This window comes from Haliaeetus albicilla, chromosome 17 (assembly GCF_947461875.1).
Source record: "Haliaeetus albicilla chromosome 17, bHalAlb1.1, whole genome shotgun sequence".
NCBI lineage: Eukaryota > Metazoa > Chordata > Aves > Accipitriformes > Accipitridae > Haliaeetus > Haliaeetus albicilla.
Genome location: NC_091499.1, coordinates 1,496,464 through 1,509,122, shown reverse-complemented (window position 1 = coordinate 1,509,122; position 12,659 = coordinate 1,496,464). Strand labels below are relative to the sequence as shown.

At 42.0% G+C, this 12,659-nt stretch overlaps 1 protein-coding gene across 1 annotated transcript in view; it reads left to right on the top strand.

Annotated features, from left to right (window-relative positions):
* The window catches only part of EYS (eyes shut homolog), a 938,397-nt gene that overhangs the window by 921,707 nt on the left and 4,031 nt on the right, over positions 1–12,659 (top strand). The window contains exon 48 of the mRNA XM_069804576.1: positions 4,365–4,526. Coding sequence (XP_069660677.1) covers positions 4,365–4,526 — 162 coding nt within the window. The remainder of the gene's footprint in view (positions 1–4,364; positions 4,527–12,659) is intronic.

The following is a 12,659-nucleotide window of genomic DNA, read 5'->3' as shown; positions in this document are numbered from 1 at the left end:
GGAGTTTAAAGCTCTCGGGCGGGTGTTCATTGCCGATGAACTGTCCCAGTTGGGCCGTAAGTGCCAGGGCCCCGCGCGCGTCCTCCCACGGCTTCCCGGGGGCTTCCCTGCTGGATCTCGGCCAATTTGGCCATACGATTACTATGAAGGACTGTCAGCAGTGTTGTCAAACTCGAGGCAAACAGAACTCGGCGCTGCCGGCGTGGCGCTGAGCCACCCGTCTCCTTGCAGAAGGCCGTCAGGCTGGCCGCACACCGTTCGACCTTGTCACCGTCTTGTCCTTTTTGTGCTTGGCCACTGTGTCAAGGAGGTTTTGCTCCATGACAGTTTCCAAGTGAGGTGAGGCTGCTACCAGGCTCCGGGACTTGGGAGGCTTGGTCAGTCTCTACCAAGTGAAAAATGAGCCAAATGAGGCTTTGAGTGTTTTGGCTTTTTCTATGTCCTTTGTAACTAGGCCCCCACTCCTTTGAGGAGTGGCCTCGCCTTTTCCGTAGCCCTCTTGTTGGACGCCCTGCTCGTTTCCTTCACATCCCTTGCCACTTTCAACCCCTGCTGAGTTTTGCCTCCTAACTCCATCCCTGTTCAACGTGGGTGTTCCTGCGGGGTAGCCCATCCCTGCTTCCACAGCCCGTGTGCTTCCATCCTGCAGTTTGAGCTCAGTTTTTTCACGTTGACTATTTTACTTTTCCGCTGCGAGTTTCCTTGACGTGCTGAATAGCAAAGTGGGCTTGCTGAAAGTTTTGAGGCAACAAGCTGCTTGAAGAAACTATCAAAATGTGACATCAAACTGTAGACTGGGATGTGTACAAGCAGTTCCACTTCAATGGTGGGAACTGAGCTGCAAGAATAACCTAGAAAGCTTTGTTCATAACAACGGTTGACTAAGATGTGAGCATTACAGGACTGATCAAGTGAGGATAGCAGGAGGAACCTGAAAGGCATTAATGCGTGGTAGAGGGAAAGAAAAGCACACTTCAGCAATAGTACTTGTGGGAACTTTGTGTTCCCATAGCTCTAACTGGTCAAATGGGATTTAGAGTTTATCTTGGTATCATTTAGAAATGTATAGCTTCATCAGATACTACTAGTCAGCTTAGAAAAGTGAGTCATGAATCAGATAGATACAGAACAGAAATGTTTGCTTAAATGCCTGTTGTGCTTACAACGCACCACACAGTGCCGAGCGCCCTAGTGAGTAAGGTAGTAGTTACACAGCACAAGTCCTACAAATTTAGCTTATGGGATTGGCAAAGGCATCCGTTCACCTCATTTGTTTTAGCAAAGAGTTTCCTTGGAGTAAGCATATGTAACACAGGAACTGTCTTCTGCAAGTTTAGCCGAGCTTCTTGTCTTGGGCGGAAAAAAAAAGTTTGTTGCCAAGAAAACAACAGTAAAGTACCTCAGCATTTGACGTGACATGTTAGCTTTGCATATACCTGCCATAAAAGTGAATTGAAAAGCTTAAATTGTCTTACTCTTCACCTTAAAAGTTTGCCTACCTATAGATGCAATTTTGCAAAAATGAAATTTTATACCGATTATCTCTGTGCACTGCAGTAGAGTTAAAGCATTCTGTTCTGAGATACGGGCGCACATTTCCATGTACCTGTCAAGTCACATTTTTTCCGTGCATATAATTAGTACTTACAGGATCTACAGATAATTTACAAGCAAATTAGAAGTCATTCTAGTACTTCCTGTAGTTAGTCCTGCTGCATTGTGGCAAAAGATGTTGCATTCTGACATTTGTTAAGATTTATTTACTGGGAATAAAACCACTTTTTTAGCAAAATGGGAATAAAATATTTGCATCTTGGAAGTTTCAGAATGAAGTATATTAAATTGAGTATTTTATTTGATATCTACAAATCAGGATAATACCTCCTTTCTAAAGCGTTCTGACATCTGCTGCTGAAGATGTGGGTGTTATTTTTTAATACTCTCTTTGCAATGTAAAGCCATGGATTTGATTCATTCTCTGAGTGATACTATAAAATCACCTTTTTTCATCCTTGTTCTCTCTCTGCTCCAAGGCTTTTTATCATAGCAATCTTCCTTTCATATACCTTCCAATGATAAGCAATGTAGCATTTCAATCCTGCTGCAGCTGAACATTTTGCTTTCACGCTAGGCATTGTCCATGCTTCCTTCACAAGCAGTAAGGAATTCACTGCATTGACAAAGCGAAACTGAATCTGACATGAAGACTTTCAGATGCCTCATTGTACACTGCACCTGGTATGACCTTTTAAGCAGCAGTATATTTTAATATAAGATTGACTGCTGTGGCACAGTTCCTCCATATGTAAGTCTCACTGTGCAAAAATCTGCTAAGAGAAGACTGGCTTCCAAATGATGCATAAAGCAAAAATGTCTATGTACAAAATGAATCATTATTTCTGATTGATTTTTAAATATGGAGACATCAGTGTAGGGATTACACCTTTAACTACTAATGTTGCCTCTTACCTACCAAAAAAAATACAAGCACCTAAAAATCCATATGAAAATTATTAAGTATTATTTTGTCTTTTGTACCTGATAGAGTTTATAAGTTTTAGTGATATAAATAACATCACCTAATCTGTTTAGCAAGTTTTATTACTATTTCTCTTCCAGGGTAATTGGTACTCTTTAAAACTATTTTTATTTCTGTCAGCTCTTACGTATAGATGCCAGGGACTTCACATTTCTGACATCACGTAATATATTACTACAGACACTGCCTAGCCTTGATATCGTAACAGCTATTACGATGCTTAGGACGGGAGCGGTTTCTTAATGTAATGTGTTTGGATGAGAATATATACATAGGTTGAATGACAGCTCATCAAAAGCCTGATTCTGATCATTCGAGCATTTCACAAATCCATCATAATTGATGTCCCAGAGATTAAAACTTACTTTTAGGCTTAGTGAGAATTTGTGAGGATAAATCCATGCACCTCCCTCAGGAGCACGAACTGTAATCCGGTGGGGAAGTGAAGAGAAGCGCCGCGGGGCTGTCGCGACCCACTCAGGAGGCGTCCTCGAGTCACGAGGCGATGAGCGGTGAGAGATCTGGGTCCTGTCCGGCGGCGCGCCTGTCCGCTGGACACGGCCAGGAGCGCCCGAGTCCTGTCCTGAGGGAGGTGGGTGACAAACGGAGACGGGACAAAATCTCGCAGCGTGTGACTGCGTACCAGCCTCATGACGACGGCCCAGCTGCGGCAACGGATGGCAGGGGGTCGCAAGCAGCCACCATGCAGAAAACCTGAGTGCGGAAAGACAGCGTAAGGTCGCCTAGGGATGCACTACGAGGACCTCTGGAAGGTGTATGTAAAACTCCGAAACCGGGAGCACCAAAATGAAGACAGGTGTTGGCCTCTTGGAAGAGAAACAGCAGAGGTTCAGCAGGAAAACGGTGAAAAGTGAGGGCGGCAGCTCTTACCGTTCAGGCATTTAGTACTGCTCTTAACTAAGTAGTAAAAAGGGCTTATCGCACACACGTCTAAATGTACCCTGCACATGTAAATAGCTTGACTTACTCCACCGAACCCACAAATACAGCAAACAAACAACCACACAGCAATTAATTAGCTAACTAACATAATTATATCTCAAATACGTAATGTCGTTATAGTGATAAAAACTGGAAACCGTTTCAGGCGATATAAACAGCATAGAAGAGTATAATCATTTATCAGTTGGCTGAAGGAAGTTTAACCAGCCCGATTTCTTCGGGGTATATGAACAATCAGCATGGAGAGAAGTGGTAGGACAGAACGACGAAGTCGTGTATAGCTCAAAAGTGTACACCGTATCTTCACTGTAGTTGTGTGGAAGTGCTCCATTTCAGTATAAGATAGGACAATTTGAATTATCATGCATCTCAGTATGACTATCCTAAAAAGAAATTTCAGCAGCAATTAATGAACACATTCCACTTAAAATGTATATTCTTGTAACACACAAAGCAGTTCATTAAAATTCCTCCACTAAGGTTTTCATCTGTATCGTGAAGAAATAAATGTTTATTCTGACTCCTGCAAAAGTATTTTGCATTTGAGTTTTTAAACAATGTAAAATTTACACCTACGTTTATTTGAAAATGAACACTAACAAGATCACATTCATTTTGCATTACAACTACGGGCTTGATTGTTCATGAAAATAAGGCACACAGAAGACAAAATGGCAATGATTTGCTATTATTATCTACGTCTTATTCTGTACCTAGGTTATTTTTAGTCTTTGGAAAGGGAAGAATTGGAAGTATTATGTATAGCATTTATGAACTATACAAAATAACTGTAGACAACTGGTGCCATAATGCAGTCCTCTCAAAATATCTTTCACAAGACATTTCTTCTTGTGTTTTTCAGCTATTTCCATTAGTGATCCATCTTTCAGAAGCAATGAATCATCATGGATGTCATTTGCGCCCTTTTATATCCGGCATAAGACCCATATCAAACTGCAGTTTCAGCCTCTATCTCCAGACGGTATCCTGTTTTACACTGCACAGCATTTGGGTACTCAGTCAGGTAAGGATGTTCCAGCTTGCCGGTATCATACCCCCAGGTACTTCTTTGAAAAAGAAAGGCAGCACATTGAAGTGATTGAGGCATTCAGTCTCTGTAACTCGTCGTCCATGGTGCCTGGGTTTTGAACTGTGAATAATCAAGTTCATAAGAAAAAACACACGTAACAAAGTTTTGGATTAGTCCAAAGCCAACTAGTATTTAATGAAGTGGTTCAGGAAACCATTTTCCCCTGAAAACTAACTGTAGCCAGCTTTTAACAGACTTCTACTGATACTGCTCCCACAGGTTCAGTGCAGCTACAGTCTGAGGGTTTGGCCCAGGGTTTTAAAATGACCAAAAATGAAGCAATATAAAAACTGATCAAGCAAGTTAAGTGAAAGTAAGTGAACAGACTATGAGAGAGCTAATGAGGTTCATCAGAAGTTTAACTTTTTATTATAGAATGCTGAAAAGCTTGCTGGTGCAGCATGCAAAACGTACAAGTTCTGCATTTGCCAGATATGCAGAGTGAAAACTGAATCTAAATAAAACATTTCTAGTATTTATAAAAGTATTTTAAACTTTACTGAGTTAACATTCCTAAAACTTCATGGCGAGAAAATATAATTTGCCAACCAGTGTAAATATGTTTTAAAATTTAGTCTTTAAGGTGTAAATTTTTTGTAATTACTTCATTAACATACTTCATCTTTATATTGCATTTACATGGTGTCTTGCACATTTTTAAACAGAAGCATTACATATCATTCATAACATGATCTTAGGGCAAATTTTCCACTTGTATTAAGTAGTACGTTATGCAAAAATGGGCCTTTGTATGACCAAAAAAGCACTTTACTATTTCTCGTGTATTTTTACATTCCTTTGTTCAAAGCCTAAAGCTTTGAGACATTTCAATAAACATACTCAGCCACACATATGCCCAATTTACCACCTTCTTATTCTGTACACAGATGTTTTAACAGGCTGCTATTCGCTAAGACTGATAATACATCGTACACTGCTGGCACCTCCTGTTTGCCTTGTTCTAATTACAACCACATACGGAGAAGCAGTTTCAGAGAAAAATAGATGGAACATCTGTAATACAAATACATTTATTTGCAAAGAACTGTCTTCTACAATGAACCTTTTATAATTCTATCACTTACAGGCCAAATTCTAAGATTCTCAGTGAATAGTTCTGTATAAACTAAAGCATTACATGGGCCATGAAAAATAGAAGAGAAGAAAGGATCTCTCTCAAAAGAATAGTCAGAGGTCATGGAAGCAGCTAGCATATAAGGAAATTAAGTATCTCTTTGGAAGCATCAAAGAGAGTGCTAAGTCTGTTTAACCTGGACCAGGAGTGGTTTAGCACGAGCATGCCCTCATTCTGTTGCCATTCATGAATGTTTAGTTTGCACAGGAAGGAATATTTTCCTTTCTAGAATCATATCAATTTCATTTAAAAATAAAAACCATCTTCTATAGAGTAATTTAATTTCTTTACAAATTTCCTACTTCCATTTTCACTGTCCTGAAGTTTTGAAAGATTAAGGAAAAGCTAATCGTCTGACTCTTTATATTTGCCTTCATAGAATGCTGTCAAGTCCAGACAGAATTAGACTGATGAAAGACTCAGAAGTATTCTTAGCAGCCAGCAGATGTGAAAGAGCTTTCTGTTGGGGATTAATTTAGAAAGCACTTTATATAAAGCCTTTTCTTCTACACAGTTATGTAAGATTTAATAAATTGATTGCTGAAATCACAGGATTTTTTTTTTTTCGAAAATTCCTTTTTAATTCCTCACTAGGCAATGCTGGTTTTTTAAAAGAAATGAGTTCTGACTATGCAGCTAATTTAGCAGTGATACTGAGTGGCACAGTTACACATTGGCTTGGCTTGTCACCTATGTAAATACTACACTAGGACTTTCCCTTCAGGGGCATGCCCCACCAAATAATCCTCCCATCATGAAAAAGAAAAATCTTTATTAGGTGAAGAAATAAACATGAGACTTCCGTTGAAACGTTTCCTTCTTGCTTTGTTCTTTTCAAAGACCATTACATGCATTTCTAGAAAGGGTGGGTAGGTGGCTGGTCTCCTTACTCGAAAGCTGATATGCTGGTTCCAGCCCCCACTCCTCTAACAATCTGATTACTTCAGTACACACTTTTAAACACCTGGCGAATTGGCATAAAATGGAAAACATCCTATGAATCTTTATCTGTTAGCAGAATTTCCTGTAATTCTGTCAGGCATCGGTTTTCTTGTTTTGTCAGCTGTTCTGAATGCGTATCGGGACTTAAGTCTGGTAGTATTGATTTCTGCAAGCCCTAAGAAAATAATTTCCAAAGTTTGGCAAAATTTATGTGGCTAGCTATATTAATAATAAGCTGAAAACAAACCCCACCAAGTGAGCTGTGTATGCGTATTTTAGTTTGGAAACTCACAGATAAAATGACTTTTTTTCCCCCATCTTTGATTACTAGTTTTATGCCAAGGAGGTAAAAACGTGGGCGATGCAGACAGCTGTATGCACTGCTTCTGAGCGAGGTCTCTGCAAATAACACAGCTTTCTTGTGGAGTTGAGCAGTGTCGGTAGAAGGCCAGCCCACTTCTTCCCAAGTGCAGTGTATCCTGTTTCTACCAGCGTGAGTGTGGGAGCCTCATGAATACACAGCCTTTAATTCAGACTGAGTTTGCTGGGTGCCCATCAACTGCTTGAACAACGTAGAATTCAGTCCGTTTACATAGCGACCGCTCTATATGCTTGAAGGCCTTGGCACTCTGGGTAAAAGGCAGTAAGGAGCATTACTTTTTTGTTGAGTCATAGCATCACTGAAGCTTTGCATTTGTTCGTGCCGGTGCAATATGCTGCAGACTGTCTGCGCTATTCCAGAGTTCAGGCCGGGGTGATGGAAAGGTTTGCTCCCTGATGAGATGAGAAAGAACAGTTACGCTGGGTGACTAAGAAGGAAGTCAGGTTAATACACAGCATGGGATGACTCACACTAAATCTCATACTCAACATTTGCAACACCAGTGCTCTGTCTCTCTTTAACTGGATTATGTTACCTACTTGTCTGAAAAACCTCAAAACTTTAACTCCTGATATTTAAGGCATTTCAGTTTAAAAACCTAAAGCATGAAAACAAGAGATAGCCAGTACAGGTGTGTGATGTCTGCATTGTTTTCTAAGACATTGTTTATGGTGAAAACTGAATCATGGAATGGGGCTAAAATCTTTTGGAAATACTCAGAATTTCTAGAATACCCACAAGGGAGGAGTGGTATTTTCCTAATCAGAAACAAATTGAATATCCACCCACTTTTAGAACAGAAACTGAGAGTGGCTAAGTCTTCTCTCTTGGCAGCCATGTTTCCTTAGCTGACAGGAGCATCGTTTCTGCTTTGTTACTAGTTTTGGGATCATTTGTATGGACTAAATTAGCAGTGTAGGAAGCAGAACTGCCAGCAATCTGTGTGACAGAACAGACATCCCTATTGACCTGAAATCTGTTCCCCATGAAGTGTCATTGCTACCCATTTGCCACTGGCAAGCAAACCAAAACTGAGGCTGGTAATTTGAAGTTGCGCAAGGAAGGTGGCTCCTTCTAGCTGCCAAAATGTGCCAGGTGACGGTGGTGACTAAAGGAAGCAGAAAAAGTTTCTTCACCAAGGAAAGTAGCATTTCTGAAAGATAAGGCTGAATGGTCTAACCTAGAGATAGATAATCGCCCACCCTTTCTAGCTGCACGAGCATCACTCTGGCTGCGGGGTTGTTCTAGATCCAAGCTATGCCCTTCTGCTCTGGGATGGTGCTCCAAGTGGAAGCTGGAATCTACCTATTGCCACAGTGATTTCTTACATGGTTTGAGAGATTTACAGGCTTGGCTTGATACCTGTTCTCAGTCTTGCATTAGCTGTGAGATGCGGCTCCATACATGGAGTAGAATCATTTTGTAATAATCCATGAAAGCATCCCCACGGGTAGCTCCCGTAAGTGTGCATTAGTCATCACTAGATAAAAGATCAAGTTGCCGCAGCTGCAGGGAGCTGCTATAACCTGTCGGCTCACTGATGCCTAACTGCGTGCATGCACTCAGACCGCGGCCAAGACAGAGGCAAGGTTAACAAACCCCTAAAGACAAGGAAGGCAACAGAAGATAGCAATTAAGCTGAGAACAACAAACTTCAACCACGCTGACGTATTACTGGCTAGCAGTTAGCGGCAGAGGCTGCAGAAGGGTGGGAATAAGGCTCCTCTCTTCTCTCGGTCCTTTGCTGCCTTGTTCTACCCATTCATAGCCCTCCCTCTTCTGCTTTGCTTTTGCTTTTGCTTTCTTTCCTTGGCCCCGGGCCTTATTCTGGCTCCTGGAAAGGTGCAGGAGACCAGCCGTGCAGGACAGCCGCTGGTTGGCGAGGTCCCCTACTAGACAGGAAAAGTTGTGCTCCTGGAAGAATACATAAAGGGTCAGAGCGTAAGAGGACATGATTTGGGTCCCCGGAAGATCATACAGGATAGCAGGATGAAAGGAAGACTGTGAAGAACAGGAGGATAAAAAAAGGAAGAATGAAAGCAATGGGAACTGAGTTCAGCAAGGCAGGAAAAGGCAGTGAGCAGTGATACGTCTGGAGCTACGGTGATACAGGAGGCATCACACCAACCAGAGGCAGTAATACTGTTGGAGACACAGGAACTTTATTATGGTGGCTTAAAAAGGTCAACTTAGAGTGAAGTTGACAGAAACCAACTCTATGGTAAGAAGTTTTATTAACTGGGAATGATTCCTGTGAATGTTACTGCTTATGAGAATATAAGGCTCAAATGTTCACTCTGTCACCAAGATGCTGCCAATTACCCATAAAGGTTTCTGAAAAAGAAGGTGGAAGGATGGGGCGAGGAATGCTACCCGATATCACAGTGCTAGAAACTGGCATTTTGGCCTTGAGCTAGAGGACGGACAGGTGAGGTAAAAGCAGCAGAAGGCATAGACTGAGGCCAGCAAACACACGTCCAGAGATGCCACCTCAGGGCTCCAAAATGGCTGAGAGAACCAAGACTATAGATGTTCTGTAGCCAGGAGACCACTGCCTAGAGCTCTGGAGAGACATACCCTGCTGAAGCCGCTGAAGCACTGCACTCATCCAAGCCTCTGTCCCCAGCATAGCATGGGGGCTTCTGCTTAGTAACACAGGATGAGTAAAAGGACAAGTGTCAGATTCTTACGAGTCTTTGTAAAGGAATCCAGACCTTCGGTAGTCCAGGAGCTCATCGGTGAGTTTCAAGCCTTTCGAGAGAATTGCAGCTCTGTGTCACTGGGGACATGACAACAGCATCAAAAAGGTGAATGCCACTGACTAGTCCGCTGCTTCCAAAGTTACTTAAAAGGATATTCTGGAAGCACCTCTGACCTTAAAAACGAGTGGGAAATCCTTCTTACTGTTAATTTGCAGTCAAGTGTAGGAATAAATTCAGGTACTCTCAACAGGTAATAAAGGCTTTGCCTTACGCGTACACACAGAGCACAAGGGTAGACTTCGAGTCACTGTGGGGAAGAGACCCTGAAAGAGAAATGTTAAAAATACCATCCAGGATACCTTCCCTGGCCACGGTCTGTCAGCCTAAGATCCTCCGGCATTGTATTCAGTCCTCCTAGGAAATGTGTCAGCATTAGGCAGATTTGATAGCGCAGGCAGTAACTGCAGAGATCTTTGCCCAACACAGCTGTGTAAATTTAACACTATTGCATTTGTTACGCATGGTAATGCTTCTGAGGACATCTCAAAATAGAGTGCAGCATTCTTAGCGTGCGTTTCCAGCTGTACAAAGTTTTGACACGTTACGATGTAGATGAATTGCCTGTGGTACCATAAAAACATGGCAACCTGATACTGCTTAAGCATGATCCCTTCTCAAGATGGGGATATACAGACACACCTGCATGTCTAGATAAAGGCTGAACATGGAAGAGCATTGTTTGGGAGAATTTAAAACTTGACTGTGTGACTGTAACCAACTTGCTTACAGACTTACATACTTAGTCAGAGTAGTAGCAAGCTGAAAACTTTTGTGATGCATTCAGATTTCATCATAAGAAATCATATAAGCAGATATCATCATGGATAATCTAGCTCTCACAGCAGTAGTCAGATGTACTTTTAGGAGACTTCTCATTAACTCCCAGTTTTAGGAACTGACTGCTCAGGACATACATAAAGTTGACTTGGCTTCTGGGAATGCTGACATCTGATATGGGAGCAGGTGAGACTTGGCATATAATGAAAACCTGAGAATTAAAGTGATGAAGAAAAATTGATACCTGTTTAGGAGTGCTGGCTTCTACAATGGAATAGAGACATCCACCCTGAGCAATTTTGACCTTCAGCCATCTGGTGAAAACCCTAAACTAGGGTTTGCAAGTAAAAGTGCTATTTTAACTCCAGAACAGTTCCTTCCTTAAGGCAACATCTGCTACAAAATCCCCTTCCCCTGAGAAGACAAGGAAACGGATCTTATAGCATTTGGGCTATAAAAAAAAAAACCCTCTTTTTATTTTACTGAAACAGGGAAAATGAGAGGGGCAGGAAGGTGCATCAGAACAGAACTGAATGCTGTAACCATTGAAGATTTTGTTCAACTTCCAGGGTCTTGACATGTTGCAGTTTCAAGCTACAGCTAAGCTACAATAGCCTGGATCTAAAGAAGATTCAACCTAATGGATAGAGATTACCTTACAGTTCCTTGCACACCATCCAACAGGTTGGGCAAAGACTTGTGTGCACAACAGAAGAACGACTGTGACTGCCTACCTCAGGAGTCTCTCTGCTTTCTTGGTGACACTACTGATGGGGATAAATAGTCCATATTAGACAAGATGCTAATCTGAAAAGCTGGAAGCAAAGTTGTGTGTCCTGTGTGTAGGTTGTATTTTCTAGAAAGTAGGGACCAGCTATGTTCTAGTCCTGGAAAAACTGAGGATGTCATCTCCTTCACGCTTAACAAAAGCAAACCTCCTCAGAAAGGTCTTTGGCCCCATTTAGGGTCATATGGGACAGGTTTGGGTAATGCTCAAACTGAAACAGTGGAAACCACCTTGCTTCATGGTCTCCCATACTGAGACTGCCAAGAGGAGAAACTGAGTGGCAAGAATGCCATTTGTTTGAAATGGTGATGCAGTTCCTGCGATGGCATAGGCCTGCACAGGCTTCAGCTGTGCAACTCATTCCTCAGGGACAGGACGGATTGAGGTCCCGTGCTGAAAATGTCACTGCTTGCTGAAGTGAAGAGGAACAAAGACAAGCCCCATAATTTGCCTTCACTTCAAGAGGCAGTTTCATGGACACTGAGCACACAGCACTTTACATTAAACTCGTAAAATGTTTTCAGCCAGTTGTCCCCTACTACCTACAGCTTGATAAACTTCATGGAGAAATACTGAGCTGAACCCTGGGATCAGTGTCCACATCATAAAATTTATCTCCACACTCTGCTGTTTCTGCCAAAGACTAAAATGGTAAGAGAGGGTCTAACCAAGGGAGTAAGAAAGTGCCTTCAGAGCCTCAGGGAGAGTTGACATTGGAAAGTTTAATTTTTTTGGATCACAACTAGCAGAAAAGGAAGTTACTCCAGTTTGAAGAGAGGTCTCAAATTTGTGCTGGAACATAATCCAGAGTACTCAGCCATAACCTCTCATTACACTCTAGGTAGCAGATGCAGTAACACAGATTTGGTCTTGTAATAAGATTACATAAGACTCCAAAACTGACTGCAAGTACATTAGCAACGGACATTGTTAGGCTCGAGTCAGAAACACAATGACTAACTGCTGAAACCATGTCCACTTTTTCCTGGACATCACTGAAGCACTAGTCTCTAATGTCACCTCAGATCACTGCCAAATGTGCAAAGCTACCAGAAAACTTCCCTGCAGGCCAGGAAGTCTTGGAGAACTTCCAGCTTCTCCAGCTCTTGATTACAAGGCAGATGAGCAAGCAACCCTGGTCAGATGTTTTCCTTCTTCCTAGACAGCAAAGCACGAGCACTCCTGTCCTTACGCAAATCTGCATGTCTGGGTAGGAGAGGGGACTGAAGGCTGACGAGGAGGGAGTTCAGGAGCCTTTTCTGATGCTCCGTTCTTACCCTAG